The sequence below is a fragment of the Heliconius melpomene genome, chromosome 1, assembly GCF_056956725.1.
Source record: "Heliconius melpomene rosina isolate 202511_hmr_F chromosome 1, ASM5695672v1, whole genome shotgun sequence".
Taxonomy (NCBI): domain Eukaryota; kingdom Metazoa; phylum Arthropoda; class Insecta; order Lepidoptera; family Nymphalidae; genus Heliconius; species Heliconius melpomene.
The window spans coordinates 1,401,855-1,420,474 of NC_140389.1; the positions used below are offsets into that span (position 1 = coordinate 1,401,855).

General features: G+C 32.9%; 1 protein-coding gene across 2 annotated transcripts in view; it reads right to left on the reverse strand.

Moving 5' to 3' along the window:
• The window catches only part of LOC146540890 (ribosomal protein S6 kinase alpha-5-like), a 99,955-nt gene that overhangs the window by 4,057 nt on the left and 77,278 nt on the right, over positions 1 to 18,620 (reverse strand). For both annotated transcript variants that reach the window (XM_085207299.1, XM_085207310.1), the window contains exons 7-17: positions 5,308 to 5,480; positions 4,832 to 4,913; positions 4,211 to 4,373; positions 3,668 to 3,780; positions 3,312 to 3,431; positions 2,915 to 3,019; positions 2,598 to 2,771; positions 2,100 to 2,218; positions 1,806 to 1,905; positions 1,117 to 1,219; positions 316 to 461 (exon numbers count right to left, since the gene is read on the reverse strand). In XM_085207299.1, coding sequence (XP_085063425.1) covers positions 316 to 461; positions 1,117 to 1,219; positions 1,806 to 1,905; positions 2,100 to 2,218; positions 2,598 to 2,771; positions 2,915 to 3,019; positions 3,312 to 3,431; positions 3,668 to 3,780; positions 4,211 to 4,373; positions 4,832 to 4,913; positions 5,308 to 5,480 — 1,398 coding nt within the window. The remainder of the gene's footprint in view (positions 1 to 315; positions 462 to 1,116; positions 1,220 to 1,805; positions 1,906 to 2,099; positions 2,219 to 2,597; positions 2,772 to 2,914; positions 3,020 to 3,311; positions 3,432 to 3,667; positions 3,781 to 4,210; positions 4,374 to 4,831; positions 4,914 to 5,307; positions 5,481 to 18,620) is intronic.

Sequence of the window (18,620 nt, forward strand, 5' to 3'; positions counted from 1 at the left end):
GTTTTATTTCTGATTTACCTAATAAGTAATTCAGGAATAAAATGGAAGAAAGAAAATTATAAGAAATAATTATATGATAAGTGTATGTTCATACAGCTATAAATTTATAAATGAATAGATTATAAATTTAAAATAGCACAAACTCCATTTTATAAGAGTAATCTCAGAGTAATGTTTGGGACGAATTATAAAATATGATATTCTCGTTAATACTTAAAATTAACAAAAGATTTATTATCATAACAGATGCTCCTATGTACTATCGTAAAGAAAAATAAAAATAATAATCGCTTAATAGTCAAAAACAGTACAAACCTGCAATTTGAAGTTGTTACCATCTTGACAGTTGACTCCAAGAGCTTGCAACAACTCGGTTATGGTCAGTCTGTCAGTTGGTTCCACCGCTAAAAGACCGGAGACTATCTTTTTGCTATCTTCAGAAGTATTATCCCATGTTTGACCTAGAATTGCAATAAATATATATTAATAAGTGAAACAAAAACTTTTTACGCAAAATGAGCGGACGTAGAAGTATGAAATTCGGCATATTTATAGTTTATGTAATAGAGGGTTAACAATATAAAAACGTGCTCCGCTGGTTTGGAACGAATGAGTGATGGAAGAATGGCAAAAAAGATTTATGGAAAATTTAGTGGTAACAGAGGTAGGGAGAGTCCTTGGCTGTCACGTTAAAAGCATGAGGACCTCCCGGAGGGCGTGTATGAAGAGGTTGATGACACTGGACGAGGCGAAAGAGATATGTAGACCTTGGCCATGGTAAGGCGTATTGTACGCGTTTATTTATACTCTATCCCCTATTCAAGAAACCGTGAGATAAAAAATAAACAAACCACAAAAAGGTTACTTTACAGGACACGATTGATAGCGTTAATTTTATAAAAATAATTATGGAAGTAATTCCAATCGCCTTTACAATCGTACGCTTCTGCCACTGTGCCACAACTGGCCTAATTTGTGTTAATATATGTTATTACTTTGAATTAATCTTAAATGTGCAAAATTTTGTAAAATGAAAACTTTTATCTTAAGTGTCTTACGTGCTTTCTACTTTTATATAAACTTTACCTAAAAATATCTAAATAACAATAAACCTACCTTCCATAGTAAAACTGCCACTTCTAATTCTATCCATGAATGCTGTAACGGGTTCTTTTTTGGACGTCGGTTGGAATGGCGCTTTCCCACTTAATAAGCAGTACTGTAAATAAAATATACATTATCATAACGGTCAGAGAAAAAAAACAGTATTTGTAATTTATCTTTCATATTGAAAACAGAAAATTAAAATAGTCTCACAAATTTATCCCGCATATAGCTGGATATACAGAAGAAATCTAATGATAAGTCGCTAGTACAATAAATCTAGACAAATATAGTGATAAGAGATGTTGCTCAATTTTAGAGACTTGTATGTGGTGTGAATGAAAATAATTTATTTCTTTGAGTGGGAATCGAACTCACAACCGTTACGAACAGTCAGACACTGTACCAGTGCGACACGACGGCTTTAATTATACTATTTATACTCGGAAGAGCAACTGTTAAGTTTTTTGTGTTTCGAACTGGGTTCATTTAATTTCAAAGTCTTTGCAAAGGTTTATTAGAAATTGTAATAAAGAATATGCCAAATTATAACGAATGTGAAATTGAATCAACTGTAAACAGATTTTTCTAAAAATTATCAACACCTAGAAATTAAAAAAACAAATGACCAAATTACATAGTAACAGATTGAATGATTAAATAGTCAATCATAAAATAAAAAAGAAACGAAAAATACATACAAATATAACTCCTAAACTCCACAAGTCACACGCCGCCCCGTAGCCGGGCGCCGCGCCGGTGCGCGCGCGCGACACCACTTCGGGGGCCGCGTACGGCAAACTGAAAGATAGAAAAAGCATATAAATTAAAATTTTAAAATATTGTAATTCTTTAAAAAAGGTAATATTTAACTTTACTACACGCATTCCTGACAAAACTGACAGACACACACAACGAGGTGATTACATAAGGGTTCCGTTTGCCATTTAACATTACGGCACACTAAAACATTTAATAAAATAAACAAAACTAACCTAAAGCACGGTGTCATCATTCTCTCCCGCTCGTGACACTCGGGCATGCGTCGCGCAAATCCAAAATCTACCACTTTCACTTTAGCCTCGTTTAAACGAGTACTTGATAGGAGAATATTCTGTAAAAAAAAAAAAATTAAAACAAATCTTTTTTTATTTTACTTACAAACTTTACAAAGAAAAATAGTATCTTAACATTAGGTTGCCTCTGCCTACATTTCGTTCCGCGCGCTCCGCACAGTTTTAGATTGTTGTGTTAGGGAACTTAAAGCCGCTAATTGTCTTGTTACAAGAGCAAGGAAACGAAAATAATCAAATTAACCATCGTCGCGTTTACAGTCAAACTTCTCAATTCTTGGTTGTGAAAAATAATTATATAAACTATTTTAATAGATAATTATTATCTAAATCCAAAAAAGGCCTTCACAATATCAAAACACTACGAAAACGCACAACATAGTCTAAAATATATACTAACCAAACTAAAAAGACACTAACCTCCAATTTAAGATCTCTATGCACAACTCTCCTGGCGTGCATATGCCGTACTGCCAGTGCCAGTTGTACTAGAAACCTTTGAGCCATCCTTTCCCCGCCCCCAACACCCGCGGAGTTTAACGCCGCTGATAGTTCGCCACCAGTCGCTAATTCTGTCACTATGTAGGTGAAGGCCTGTAAGAGAACACAGTGATAATAAGTTTCAACCTAGTAATGTTATAAATGTGAAAGTTTATGAGGAAAACATTATGAAGCTATCTTATATATGTTGCCAAGTAAAAAGTCTTTTAATACATATATTTTTTAACAATACTTACGGAATCATAAAAAACTTCATGCAAAGTAATGATATAGGGACACCCTTGACACGCTTTGAGCAATTCTATTTCTTGTTTCACATCTCTCTTTTGTGATAATATTATCTGAAAACAAAAAATATAGTTAATAAAAAGGAATAATATTAAATAATAAAATATAAAATAACATGACAAAATATAAATGAAAATGTTAATATAAATGAAAGTTTATAAGGATGGAGGTTTTTTCCACTTTCACGCAAAAACTACTGAACGGATTTAGATAAAACTTTATAATAATACCATTGATACATCAGACTAACACATAGACTACAATATTTCCTATAATTTAGCTTTAATATAACAATAAGCGGGCGAAGTTACGTGTGGGTCACTAATATATAGAAATAATACTTACTTTAACAGCATAATCTTTGCCAGTCTGTCTGTGTATACATTTCCTGCAAACTGCATATGACCCGTCCCCCAGTAGAGGTGTGCTGAGATCCACTGAGTATTTTTGAAAGAATGGCGAGTCCTGTAAATAATAATATTAATATAATATATATTTAGCGGATAAGCAAATAATTTCTTAGTTTAAAAAAAATAAATGAATTTTAAAAAAATCTACATTAAAAGAACATTGTAAATAAATTAACAGTTTTGCCATTTGAATCACTCAGAGTAACGAATTATTTTTATTTCCTCACTTTAGAAACACAAAGTGGGTCATAGTCAAATTCGTGCAGAAAGAAAAAGACCAGCTTTACTCACTTTGACTGTCCATCCCTTTAGTTTGTCTTGCTTCTGTCCGGTCGCCTGCATCCATATTTGATCTGATATTATATTCTCAGAGAATAATATACTTGGCGCGACGTATGAGTAACCTGTTATAGAAAATACAATGTATAAATATAAAATATTAACAATATTATTTTTTAAACATATTTTATATTTTACGACTTTGGGTTTAATTTCAATTATTATTTATTGGACAACTAAAATTGGTCGAGATCTAATAGGATACATCTAATAACACCATGTCGCATTAAAAATAAATATTATTATATTACTACATTAATATTCTTGAATTAAAATGCCCCCTGGTTTACCAAGCAACTTATTATTTGCCTATTTAAAAAAAATTAAGACTTCCCCCTGAAATACTGTAATAATCATAATACAATAATATAAATTATCAGTAAACAGTTTTTCAATTTTCCTATATTTAAAACAAATTCACATCCAACCTAGAGCCTACTCTCATCCATAACTTCCGAATATGAAAACCAAATTAAAATTGCCAAAAGGACTTACCCAAAAACAATTTATCATGGTGTTTGGGAGCTTGAGCAGGCGAATCCGTGGGCGGCATCCTTGTGAACTCATCAGCAAAGTTGCAAGTGTCGGCAGCGTGCGACAGTTGAGGCACGAAGGGCGCTTGGATCTCTCTTCGAGATACAGCCTCCCAGTCGAGATTCTGGACGGATTGGGACGATTAATATAATACAAGTTATTTATAAAATATAGAAACACATAAACATAAGGAGCCACTACTTAGATCACGTAGAGTTCATTAACTACTTTTTGAATTAAAGCTAGACAAATTCATGATCACAAATAATATAATACAAGTAACACCTAGTTGTCTAATTACAACACAAAAACTGTAACGATTATTATTAAGGTTCTTGTGTTCAATTCGCTATTTGACAATTATGGGTCCGATATCCACACGGGGGAATGTATTACTTTCCTTTCCTCATTCTGGTAACAAGACAAAATGCGATGTTGATCTCCACCATCTAGCCAGCTGTATTTTGAAACACTGGGTTCCCTCTTCCTACCTACCTACCTACTCTAGTTGCAGGGTATATCGTACAAATTAAACAATAACTAAGGTTTCTCAGTAGTGTCCTACATCAAGTAAATACAAACCTGGAAAAAGGAATGCCTCTTAAGTTCTTCAGCGTCACCCTCACCACCGCCGAGACGACGTCGCGGATCTTTTACTAATAATCTGAAATTAAATGTTTAATTCTTGTAACTTATATTTGGCTATATGTTAGGTATATCTTTGTATTATGATGAAATTATATTGAAGTTACAATTTAAAACACAAAATTTTAAACAATTTCACAATTAGCTCCTAATTTTATTTTTGGGTTAAGGTAAGCAGACTGTCCTCCCAACTTCTCCTACCGATTTTATAGATATTGCATCTACAAATCAAGACTTCTTCCTGGCATTAATCCCGGCTATTGCCAGGGTCTGCCTTCCTACTCAACCTACTCCACTTTGCACGGTCTTTAACGTGTTTACGGTCTTTAGTTTAGATTTTTCTTACATATTAATTTCTATACAGGCATCAAATCCACAACTACATTCAAAATTCTACTATAATATAAAGTTACCGTTTAATAAAGTCTTGCACTTCAGGACTGACATCATTTGGAACGGGGTAGCTGCATCTCACTATACGTTTGGTGATTTCCTGCTGCGTGTTCTTCTCCCCTTCCACTGTGAAGGGGGACGCGCCGGTCAGGAGCTCGTATGTGAGGACACCTACTGACCACCAGTCGACCGCCTGTTGACAAAAGAGAAATATATTTTAAATTATTCATAAAAATTATGAAGTAAGTCAGAGTATCAAGTGTAAGATGACTTGCGAGAAATGGCGAGTTAACAAAACAAATAAAATGATTAATTTAACAAGTTTAGACTGTAAACATACTTATTAATTTATTGTATTAATAAATATAAAGTATGTGTATGAATTTTATAAAATTGTACTATTTTTGAGCTTCTTTATTAACTTTGTCGTAGTATCTTTTTGAAAGCAAAAAGATTATATTTAGAAAGTGATTTTATTTAAGCTATAAAAAAGGGTTTAACCTATAATAAAACTTATTAACCGGAAATACCTATCAATCGTACATATTTTATTTACTTTTTAACACCTTACTTAGGATATTTAGATATGTTTGAAACCTAAGACGAGGCGAGATGGTAATTTCCTGTTGTTTAATCCTGACCGAAGTCACGCTCCAGTTCTCATTGTAGCGACCTTCATTGAGATAATTGACTAATATATATAAAAGATATAGTTATATTTACGAATGGTTATATAATTTTTCACTTCTGTGTTGATTTCTAGAGAAAAATACCTATATATAGAATGCTTACTTTATACATTATTTTTACAAAATGTAGTGAATATTCATGATGTATTTATACTTATCACAAATGAAGGTGAAATAAAAAAATATATTTTTTTTTTATTTATATTTTAGGATACTTATACATCATTACAATTCAATGAAAAATAATAAAAATAAAAAAGAAATTTTTTTCTTTCCTCCGCAAGTATCTTAAGAAAATCAACCAATAAAAAAAATAATTTCATTAAGAAATCATCTGGCTACATGAAAATCACCTATCAAAACAAACCACTGATAAAAAAAATCCAAAAAGGTAAACTACACCCTATTATTAGTGGCATAAGGTGACATTTCCCATGCCCCAAGCAGGAATAGAACCTTGATCGTGATATGCGAGGTCGAACCGTTCTTGCGGAAGGTTACCTTGTGTATACGTAAATAAGTATAATTTGTTCTCGACCTTATAGCGTGTGCCATAAGATTGTTAAAATTATTGTATTTACAAGCGTATTCAAACGATACTGGCTTTTATTTGTTAAAATGAAGCGATGATTTTTCTTTCCTTATCAAGTAGGTCAGGTTGAAGACAAATTTTTGGTCAATTTTCGCATAGCAACAAGTGTTTGTATTGTAATAAGTCAAATCATTTTAAAGGCCATTTTCGTAACGCTACGGGACTGAGTCTCGACAGTAAACAATGGTCGTGGGTTTGAAACTCCTCGAGGAAATTAGTAATTTTTCTTTGCTCTTGCAAAACAAAATACAGGGTTAAGTTCCGCTGTTAACAGGCATCGTCCCAAATTGCGCTGTTATACAGTTTCCTGTAACGCTTAGTCAAGTGATCATAACATCACAATAGTATGTAGCGCATAATTAACATAAAATATATACTCCGTTTGTGGTATATGAATAATTTACAAAAGATAAAATATACTGATTTATTCTCAATTTTTTTCACCTTCACTTATTTAAACTTAGTGTTAAGACACTCCGTTCCCAACTTTCCGCATACTTTTCGAGTCATTGCATGTTGTGTGGCGGAACTCCACGCCGCGCTATGCCTTGTTACCGAACAAGGAAATGAAAATATTAGAGTGAGAAAATCTTAATAAATAATTATTATTTCCCGTTAGTGAAAAATAAAAAGGCAACCGTTGTGTTTACAATCACGCGCTTGTGCCACTACGCCACTACAGCATCAAGTAGATACACTAAATATACGTAAAAATATTTGTAATGTAAGTATATATAGATTCCTTTTATAATTTAATACATAGTTCATCAAAAAATATTTCGAAACTATCATTCTTTAGGCAAATAACATAATAATATAACCAGTTGTAAATATGTATACCTACAAAAGAACGTCGGTTGCCAGCTTACACGTTTCTTAATTTCGTCCTCGAATAATTCTTCAATTTAACTTTAATCTTAAGTAAGCGATATAGGCGTATTATTATGCTCAAATAATATTCTTTGACTTTTTATCTTCTGTTTTCTGATTAACTTTGTTACGTTAAAGGTTAAGTTTAGCAAAAAATAATTTTCATATATTTTTTTGAATATATTACCAATCATAGGCGTTGAGTTTCGCCTGAGTAACGGAATACGTAAAGCCTCGTTAATTCGGCGTAAATTGGTAAACGGAAGCACCTTAAAGGTAACGAAGTGTCTTAAAATTAGATCCTCAGGTCGCCCTCTGCCTATCCTGCTGTGTGCGGGATACAGCGTGACGCTAAAGAATATATGACTAATTATTATTTTGGTATGTACAGGTACACCAGATACACGCACATATTTCAACGAATAGTTCTTGTTACTAGCTATTAATTAGAATTATAATTAATGAATAGCATATTGTCCGATTAAAAATACATTAGTACACTTACTAGAATCAATATCAAAACAATATCTTAATATCACTGAACAAATTTAAAAAGGTGGTAAAGCACAGGCTCTGCCAAAAAGCATATTACTCTGTTAAAGATTATGTTCGCGATAAAGATGTTTGGAAATGAGTTGCTCTATTTCTAAGTTGAAATTGTTAATTGTAATTGTAATTTGTAACAAATATTGGCAGTTAAAAAGAGTGGCCATGAGTTTCTTTGCCTGATCTTCTCATGAGCTCAACCATTTGAACGGGCTTTTTTCAAGTCAAAATTGCACATTTTTTTTTTGGTTATTTTGTTTTGCATTTTTTTTTCTACTTTTATGACATGTCCAAGTAAATGTTAAGCATTTTTATGGAATAAAGATATTTTGACTTTGACTTTGACTTTAATATATATTGTCATAACTTGTAAGTATCTGTAAGTCTCAAAAAATGAGCGGAGCGCTGGGAAGGGTGTGTTTCAACATTAGATCTCTCTATCTCCACTACTGCGGGATACAGCGTCAAGCTTATTTTTTTAAACGTCTAAGTAGTCAGTTTTCTTATAAAACAGTGACATTTCGTTAAAAAAGAAACACTCACCATGACTGTTCGTTTAAATAAACACACACTTATTATCTGCCTATTGTAGCATGATTGACTAACAGTTACTTTCTATTAGTTTCTCATGGGAAATCTTTAGACTTAGCAAAAATGAGATCCACGTATAACGTTATTGATTTAATTTTATAATATTTGTAAAGTTGAACATTTAAACGATTTATTTATATTATATATAGTGATAATGATTTATTAAGTCCTCTACTAATACATTCTATATTCGAACTCAGGGAAAACGTCAAGTTTTATCAAAATAAGTAGAGTAAGTATGTAGCCTTTGAGATATCATTCAGGTGACTAGTATTTTAAGTCACTTTATATTAATTACAGATAATATCGCTTTTTAAAACAAATTTGATTAAGAGAAATATTTATTGGGCGGAAAGAATAGGATACAATGTAAAAAAGAAAATATTATTAAAATTTCTCAAAATATATAGGTTATCTATGCACAATATCAAAAACGTGCTAAGATTTTTTTTATTTTAATTTTAAAATGTTCACATAAACTTTTATTGTTTCTTACATACAATAGTATCGCAAGGTTGATTCTGGCTCCGATAGGTATTCTGAAATTCTTAATAGAGATAATGTGTGATACATGTATCAAAATTTCAAGGGAAGGCCTTTCAGTACATTTGATAAATTAGCTAATTTATCAAAATACACAAATATTATCATGTTATTACTACGACTGAATGCGTTTCCGAGGTTGATAATAAGCGCTATGATGGCTAGGACTAGGACATACATACACATAATAAATCGTATTTTTAATATTGATACCAGCGTTCTGCGATGGTTGTAAGTTTGATTTCCACACGGAGGAAATTATTATTTTTCTTTCAGCACTTATAGACAAAACCCGACCGTTGAGTGACCGAGACTCAATACGTGTCTCGAATTCGGGTTGTTTCTCTGCCTGCCTTGCTGTGTGTGATGAGAAGACGACATTAACATGAAAAAAAATACTTATTTCAAGCATTTACATATAGGTACATAAACTATACTTTTTTAGGAATCGTATAAAAATTAAACATACCATTATTTGAACCTGACTTGACCTCTAAGTGGAATAATACTTTAGGAATGCAAAAAATATGTACTCTTTTAAACATTGCATGAATTATATGCGAAAGCTCTTATACTTCTATTTCGCTTTGAAAACGTCATCTAATATTTATTTTCAAGCAATCAGTAAAGAGGTTTTGAAACTTATATGTATTTAAAGTATTATATACTTATGTTGAGTGCATCATCATGGACGTAGGAAAAAGGAAAAAGGAAAAAGGGGGGCCGGGTGGTCCGAGCCCACCTTAGAATATTCTAGTGCCCACCCTAGAAAATTTACTAATAAAAAAATATGCATTGAAAAATAAAAAAAAAACTGTATACGAACAACTGTTTAAAGCTAAAGACCAGGCTCTCTCTCAGAAAATACCAATAGATACGTCCAAGTGGATCTGTATCCACCATTTATCATGATTGATGGTATGCAATGGTAGTGCTTCCAAATAAAAATTTTCGAAAATTTCTAAAGCAATGTTACTCAGGGGGAATTTAATTAGAAAATATTTAATTAATTTAATTTTTCCGCAAAAATAACAAAAACCAACGACCACTTAAACTACGAAAACTGTTGAAATTATATCAAATGGCACTACGAAACGGTTAACACATTTGACATTGAGGGTTTCACCAAAGTTTAGTGCGCAAGGTCGTGGAGCGTTGCATAACAATTTGCACTTTGCCTTAGCAACGGATGTGTTCTGAAGAATATCTATGCCAATTATAATATTTTGAGTGGTCTAGTGGCTTAGTAGTTAGTGTGGAACTTAGGTTCCATTCCAAGTTGAGACATATATTTATTATAAGTCATAGTTACGTTCATAGGTTATCTGGTAATTTATAAGATAGACTTGACTTAATTCTGGAATAGCCGTGCTATTCCAAATTCCAAATTCCGTCTTCTGAATGTTAATATATTTTTTAATTTGAAGTTTATTTCCGCCACTCAACACGCAGTCTCCAAAGATGGGCGGAAAGTTAGAAGTGGGAGTCTTGCCACGCTAGGTTCCTTCTGCCGTTATGTAAGAAAGTGTTAAGCTGAATTTATCTAATGTCTTCCCAAAAAAACAAAAAAATCATTAACAACAAATCAAAACACAATTACTTAAATAAACATTACCGACTTCTACACTAAAGTCGGTTAAGCGACAATTGAATTAATTCCTAGATAACAATAGGTATTCTATTGAGCAAGCATAGCAAATGGGGCGTCGTATTTAGGCCACATACAGACCTACATTTGTATGTATGTATATACATATTTGTGTTAGATAATAAGCTAATGAGTTCGTAAAGTATGCAAATTAACTTATATTTTACTTTAACAATGGTTCCCATTTGGGTTTCAAATGAATACTTCAAGAGTGTAACATTTAATTTAACTTTTAGAATGTTTAAAGTAGTAATAATGCTTCCTCGGTTTGGACAAACAAAATGAGTATGATGGGGAAAATAGAGGCCAATGCCGCGTCACTCCAGAATTCGACGAAAAATGAGGAACGAAAGTCGCTGAACGGAATGGGGACGGAGTATCTTACTAACACCAAGTTTCTAGGTTCCCTCTGCACACCTTGCTAAGTGCGAGATACAACAAACACAAAATTCGCAACTTCTTTTAAAACACCCCAAACTTCATCACTAACAGTTGATCACATCTTTCATAACAACAGTTATTTTAACTCGCAAAACTAAGGTTACTACTAAATTGCAAAATAAACCACAATTTTGTTAAATACGTACCTAAATATACAGAAAAAAAGCCTCAAAATTTTAGGCAACACCGACCTTGGCTCGAATAAACAAAAATTGTCCATCATTTGGTTCCGCTAAAGTAGGCCAAGGAACCGCGAGAGTGCATTAAGCGAAAAGCCCACATCACATAGCACATAGCTTGCACGTTACAAGTATTTCACAATAATACTTGATGTTTTTGAATTAACTTAGATAAGGTTTATCCTTCTATAGATGTTTGCAAAAAGTAGTATAGAACCTTGAATTGTATTTAATACAATCAAGTAAGTTCTTTATGCAGCTTCCCGCATAGCAGCGTGGGCAGAGGGAACCTATTTTGTCCGTATTTATGAACCACTCTCAGTATGGAACGGAGCCCCCCCCCCCCCCCAACACTAAGCCCTCGTATTCCCTCTGTCTAGGTCCTCGTATCCTACTATTTGCGGAATATAGCTTAAAGCTAAAAAAATAAATTTTATATATAATAACACTGATCATCGCATACCTAAAACTAAAAATTAAATCAAAATCTCAAAATGTATTACAAAGGAAAAGCAAAAGGCAAAGGAAGTCACGTGCTAGTTACTTTTATAAATTACACTAGTGACTATTCGGTTTTGTGAGAATCGAGCGCGCTCCACTAACCCTATTTACTTGAAAACATTAAAAAACAATGTCAATTGCCAAATACGGAAATATCGATATATATATTTTTTTAATATTTCCTATCAAATCTTGAATTGGGGCGATTAAATAAAAATATATATAATTTTAGAATAGGCCATAATGACGCGGCGGCTCTAATTCTTTAGTACTTTAATGTTCTAGTTTAGTTAATTTGGCCTAAATAATATGTGATATATAGCTAGGTATTTTATATGGTTCTAGAAACATGATTTGTTTTTATTTTGTATACAAAATTTAGAGAAATTTTGTTTTAGAAAATTTATACATTTCCACACATAACAATTACAAGTAGCAAGCAAGGTACAAGTTACCCAATCCATCGACAAGTGTAGCTCTTCATAACAACGTGGTGCGGCCACGTGCTCCGTGTCACTCGCACCCGTCACGTGACAGGGAGGGACCGCGAGCGCGACGCTCTTCTGCATACACGCGTTTATGTATAGACGAGTCGTGGAATATTTGAAATACTTATTTTGAGATTATTTTATATATAAACTAGCGACCCCCTTGCGGCTTCGCCCGCTTTTACTACTGGATTATTCATATAATGTATGTTTGCAAAGCACTTAAGATAATGTGAAAATTAATTAAACCCTAATGCAACCCGCATTTTCAATAAGGATTTTCCAATTGTTTTACACAGCAAGGATTTTTTAGTAGGTACAGTAATTTTAAATCTGTGCTACTAATCTTTTAAAGTACTTATTAAAATATATTTAAATGACTATTTTTAGATAGTTAAATGACTATTTTTAAACGGAAGAAATTATAAACAAAAGCCTACCTACTAATAACTACTACAACAAATAGATCGCGCTGAAATAATACATTCAACTCCAATTATCCAATACGTGCAAACGCATCTAAATCTTCGTTGCTATAAAGGCAGGCGGGTTTTTTTTTGCTTGTCCCTGATGAAAAGCAAGCACTACGTGGCTTATTGGAAAATTGGTGGAAAATTAAATAGAATGCATCGGCCGGGAATCGAACCCGGGCCGCCCGCGTGGCAGGCGAGCATTCTACCACTGAACCACCGATGCATGTAAGGCAGGCGGGCGCGGCGGACGCATGGCGAGTGGCGAGCCGTTTCGCAGCAAGGATTTTTTGATATTGTAACAACTTCTAAAGTACTTATTAAAATGAAAAACAGTAAAAGACAGTTTTGATCTACATTAAATGGCCAACGTAACTAATATACTTATTTATATGCTGAGAGTAAGGGATAAGTGAAACTTGAGTAACATACAGCTGATGTGTCAACGGCGGGAGGTGTCAACAATTAAATGCGTTTTTCTCTAAAACTATTCGCAATTTCGAAATTATGTAAAAAGCAAATTTTATCTTCGTTTAACGTAGAAAATTAATAAAGTATTTTAAAGGATAAGGATTAATACCATTATGGAAAAATATCCCTCACAATAAAAAATATATTGAAATTATTATTTTTAGACAGAAAAATGATCACTACACGTTATCCTTAAAAGATAAAAATATGCTCTCGTGGACTTTTTTGTAGATCTTATTAAGAGGAACAATACTCCAGTACATTTTTTTCATGTAGTACTTACCATTAAAGCAGCGCATGCGCGAAAGTGTCTCAACGGGTAGGACTTTATTCATATTTATCGTATTTATGTCAATTTACATAAGAATTTACAAATAATAAACTATATATAAACCTTCTACGAAAAATACTCGACCTAATGGTGAAAACCGCAACAAAATCCATTGGGTGGTTAAGAAGAAGAAGAGTTAGAAACAACAGACAGACACGAAAAGCGACTTTGTTTTATAAGATATAGGATAGGATAGTCCATCTTTACAAGGTAGGCAATGAGGACCTAGTGTTAAAAAACTACTTAGTTCGTTTTCCGCCTTCTGTTTGAGTTTTCTAATAGCAAGATCAACTGACTTTCTGATAACAGAATTGATACAGATATAATCATTTCCCCAAATGGGGAATGAACAAGCAACCATTGCGTTTATAGATACTGCATTACGATGCAGATATTAAATATTAAAACCTTACAAAAAATAATAAAAAAATGACTTTAAACAACTATTCTATACTATATACAACTTCATAGTTGTATAACAAAGTTAGGCCATCAAATACTCCGACACAATATCCACGAGTCAATTTAAGTTGTACAAGTTGGCAACCGATTAATTACATTGTATACAGTCCTTGGATAGTGCTTGGAGACCTTCGTTTGGGTGGTTTCTAAAATTGTTCTATACAATTATTTTTAAGTTAAAATTATTAAAAGACAAAATGTATTATTAAGAAAAGTTGAGACTATATTTTAGCGATTGCCAAACCGGAACGAGAAAGACGTCAATTAGTGATGTAGAATTTGGGCATTACCCATAGTTTCCTTCGATAAATGGTCAATTCAACACGAAAATAATTTTTCAATTTATATCAATAGTTCCTGAGATTACTTTATTTAAACAAACTAAATTTTTATCTTTATTATATTGGTAGAATCAGGTTATAAATAATTTCTTGTGAATATATATAACCTTGTATAAAAAATTGACTTATTGCTAACATAACATTTATGTAAGAAGATCAAGCCAATACTAAAAGATTTATGATTTATGAGTCGCTAAGAAAGCACAAACTTTCAAAGTTTCATAAAAGCTAAAGAGATAGGGGCCAAAGTCGTCTTTTCTATACATTAAAGTTAGATTTACTTGCTAGAGGGATAAGTGAAGTAATGTTAATACAAGAAATGTTTCAAGTTACATAGTTCTGTAACTAAGCGAAAAACGAGTTACAACAACTTATATTGAGAGTGCCTACAATGTAAATTAAATTATGTACAGAAGAAATTACTCCAATACACGCGATGTTTGTGAATTTTGGAACAATTTGTTAGGAAATTTAACACAGACAGGTATTGTTTTTACTCGTGTAGGGAGAGTCCAAACACTCCGCTTTGCACCAGTTTTATTATAACTGTTGAGCAGCTGTTGAGTTTCTTGCTGGCTCTTCTAAGTAGAACTGCATTCCGAACCGGTGGTAGCTTTTTTGTCTATATGTTCATTCGACGATTCGAAAGTGCTTATAATAATAGTATATTTGAATAAAATTTAATTTTTAACGATGATGTATTCTAATAATAAAAAAAAAAAAATTCCCCGAATGGCGATCGAACTCAAAACTATCACGCCTACTAACACACTGTTCCAATGCGTTAAGAGGGCCAATGTGCTTCATAATCTACATTCATAATCTTTACAGTCTACAAACCCACGGCTCGTGCGTGACCCAAAACAAATATCAATCAAACAAAAAAGGCCAATCAAACACATCGTGACAAGTACGAATTAGACATACACACACACATACATATGTACACAATATTAAAAATCGATAATATAATCGTTGAATATCGATAACTAGTTTTCGTTATCGCAACCGATTGGGCAACACAATGGAGCGTATTCAACCGTTATGCAAGCCGCTGCAGTGGATTTATTTTAAGTGTTATTTAAAAGCTCCATTTTATAAAAGCTTTTCGTTATATTGGAAATTAATTATGTTATAAATGTGGTAATGCGATGAGGTTATGTTAACGATTATTCTGAAAAATGGAACGTAAATGGAACAGAAGCCTCGGTGGGCGAGGGCGACTCGCGCTTATCCGGTGTTTGTAGCTTTACACTTATAACAGTAAGAATAGGCATATAGGAAAATAATTAGATCCTCCGGTTTCCGCTTCCACCCGAATTCAAGACGAGTAAGTGACTTTTCAGCGAGGAAAAAGAAAATAATTCAGTCCCCCAAATGGGAAATGAATCCACGGCATTTGCAGTCATACACTGTCCCATTACGACGCGATGGCCTCAAAATTAACAAGTCAATGATTATTATTGAACATAATTAAATGAATGCAATTTATTCTAATGATTTATTAATTTAATTAACTTGAATCATTTTGCGAAACTTTTAGTTTCCAGATATATGAAGATTATACCCCGATGTAAGTGGTATTCATCAATGTTATTTTGAAGCATTTTCCAAATAAGGTAAAAGGCAGAGAGATCAAGAAGTCTAGTAATTTTAGAACCCTATGATCCGAAACATTGATGAATTAGAGATGATTTAAGCATCAGGTTTAGAATCCATAAGCATCGTGCTAACCCAAACAATACTAAATTTCGGCATGATAATCTTTCTAATTAAAATAATTAAAACTGGATGACCCTCACATGTGTGGATCATTTTCAATTGTCATTATATATAAAAAAGGTCGTCCCGTTTCGACAACACCAAAAAAAATCGCATCGAAATGCGCTGAAATGACATAACGTCAATCCCAAACCAAGTTCAGGGCTGACCGACCGGTCGCTTGCTACTTGCCTGCCCTACTGACCCCGTTCTACGGCCTCGCTGGCACGTTTGTGCTTATCTACGTAATATCATAAAGTGGACTCTAAGAACGGTGGTGTAAGATTCATTTTGCGCGAAACGAGAGTATTTTACCTTTTTATAAACTAATACAGACTTTATATATAAAAGATAGAGTTGCGTTTGGACGGCGCCGGTGGAACAATGGCAAGTAAATAGTTTGGTGAAATTATTGCGGTATCCATGTAATGTACAATAGTTACTTTTGCTTTTATTCGTGTGTAATACAAATTATTAGAAAATATAAACACTTATTATTAAGCGATTTAAAATTAAACGTTTAATTTTTTGCTTAGATGTAGAGAAAGTCTAGTGATTGAAACGATTTACCCATTAAGATACAATATATAATTGATGTGTTCAACGCTTGGCTAAAAATAGATATATTGCACAACTATAAAAAAAATACTCAATAATGTCCTTACGTTTCACAACGTCATGCCATCGATAATAACACATTAAAATAAAGTAGACGTTATAAGCGATCAATAGTATTATATTTCAAAATAACAAGCAATCAACTTAGCAACTGAACATCTAGGCCTTGAGCGCTTGTACTAACCTACGACGAGAGCTAGCGCGTTTGTACACAACCCTGACTGTCAAGTATTTTAAAATATTATAAATTTTCAATGTGCAATAAAATGGTGCAAATTATCTATTTTTATTTCTGAACTAATTAGAAGCTAGACTGTGTAAGATGTATCACTGAAATATAAAATGTATTTAAATGCGGAAGATAAGACTGTTTTTAGCTTCTCGCTTTATCCCCCACATATAGGCAGAGGGATCCTACTGTTGAGACACTCCGTCCCCATTAAGACATTTTCATTCTCCATTTGCCGCCGAATTCTGGCGGCAAATGGTCTGACATTGGTTGTTGAAGAAAGATGAGATATCCTGAGAATATTAATTATTAACCAGAAATTTGTATAATCTGCTAATTGTCTGTTTAAGGATCGTAAAGCAGTAATAAATATTTTTCAAAATTCCTGCGGGAAGGAAACAAAACGGGATTTTCCATTGTATATCTTAAAGTCCACGCAAATGAAGTTGTATATATACCAATTGGCTATCTAAATACATACCTGAATAAAAACGTGCTTGTATACGCGTCACGTGTTAAAGGGCCTCACAATCAAGAATAAATGACTACGTTAAGTCGTAAAAAAATACAAGAAAATTGAAAAATGCTACCTTAGCATAATTTGCTATTGTTTATTTACCGATACTATTACTATTGCTATGAAGATATAAATTTATTCTAGATTTTTTTAGCACACACTGTATGCGGATATATAACAGGGTAGAAAGGCAAAATGTGGTGTTATGACACTCCTTTGCCCAAATTTTGGGACATTGTGTATTGTTGGGCTCAACGCCGGGCTTAGTGTTATTGTGTTATGAAAATAATTGATTCTCCGCAGTGGGAATCAAACCCACATCCGTGACGGTCTCATAGTAAACATACTTGAAAATATAAAAAATAACAAAACATACTGACCCAATAGTTAAAACAAAATATTATTAATACAGCAAATAAACCATAGCATTCAGTTAAATAAAGAGACAAGCCACACCAGAACAGTCAAAAACATATTAATATCGGTTAAAGTCGACTTAGACCTTGCCAAGGGATTATAGACCGAGTGTCTATCACATTAAAGTATAGTGAGCTAGTTTGATTGTGACCTAAACATGTCACTAGAGAAGATTAATATATATGAAAATGAAAGGTATGATAACATTCATACTATTTTATAGTATGAATTAGGAAGTAAGAATATTTTATATATTGTTTTTGTATAGTTTATTGTTTGTCACCAAAAGGGATCAGCATTCACTACTTGAGCATTTTTTTTAGACTTAAGCTGTATCTTGCATTTACCAAAGTAAGCAGAGGGAAGGATCCCTAGGATGTTACGATACTTGGTTTCCCACATTATCGCATTCAAAATGCGACAGTACAATTTATAAATGCTGTGCTAAATTCATTATTTATAATATAACAAATTATCATTCTTACCGCAATTTTTTACAATATAAAAAATTAAAACAATCATTGGCTTGAGACTTGAGCCGTACACCTATGCTAATATTACAAAGCTAAGGAATTTCTTTATTTAAACACGCTAAATTTAGAGACTACTGGTCCGATTTGGAAAATTA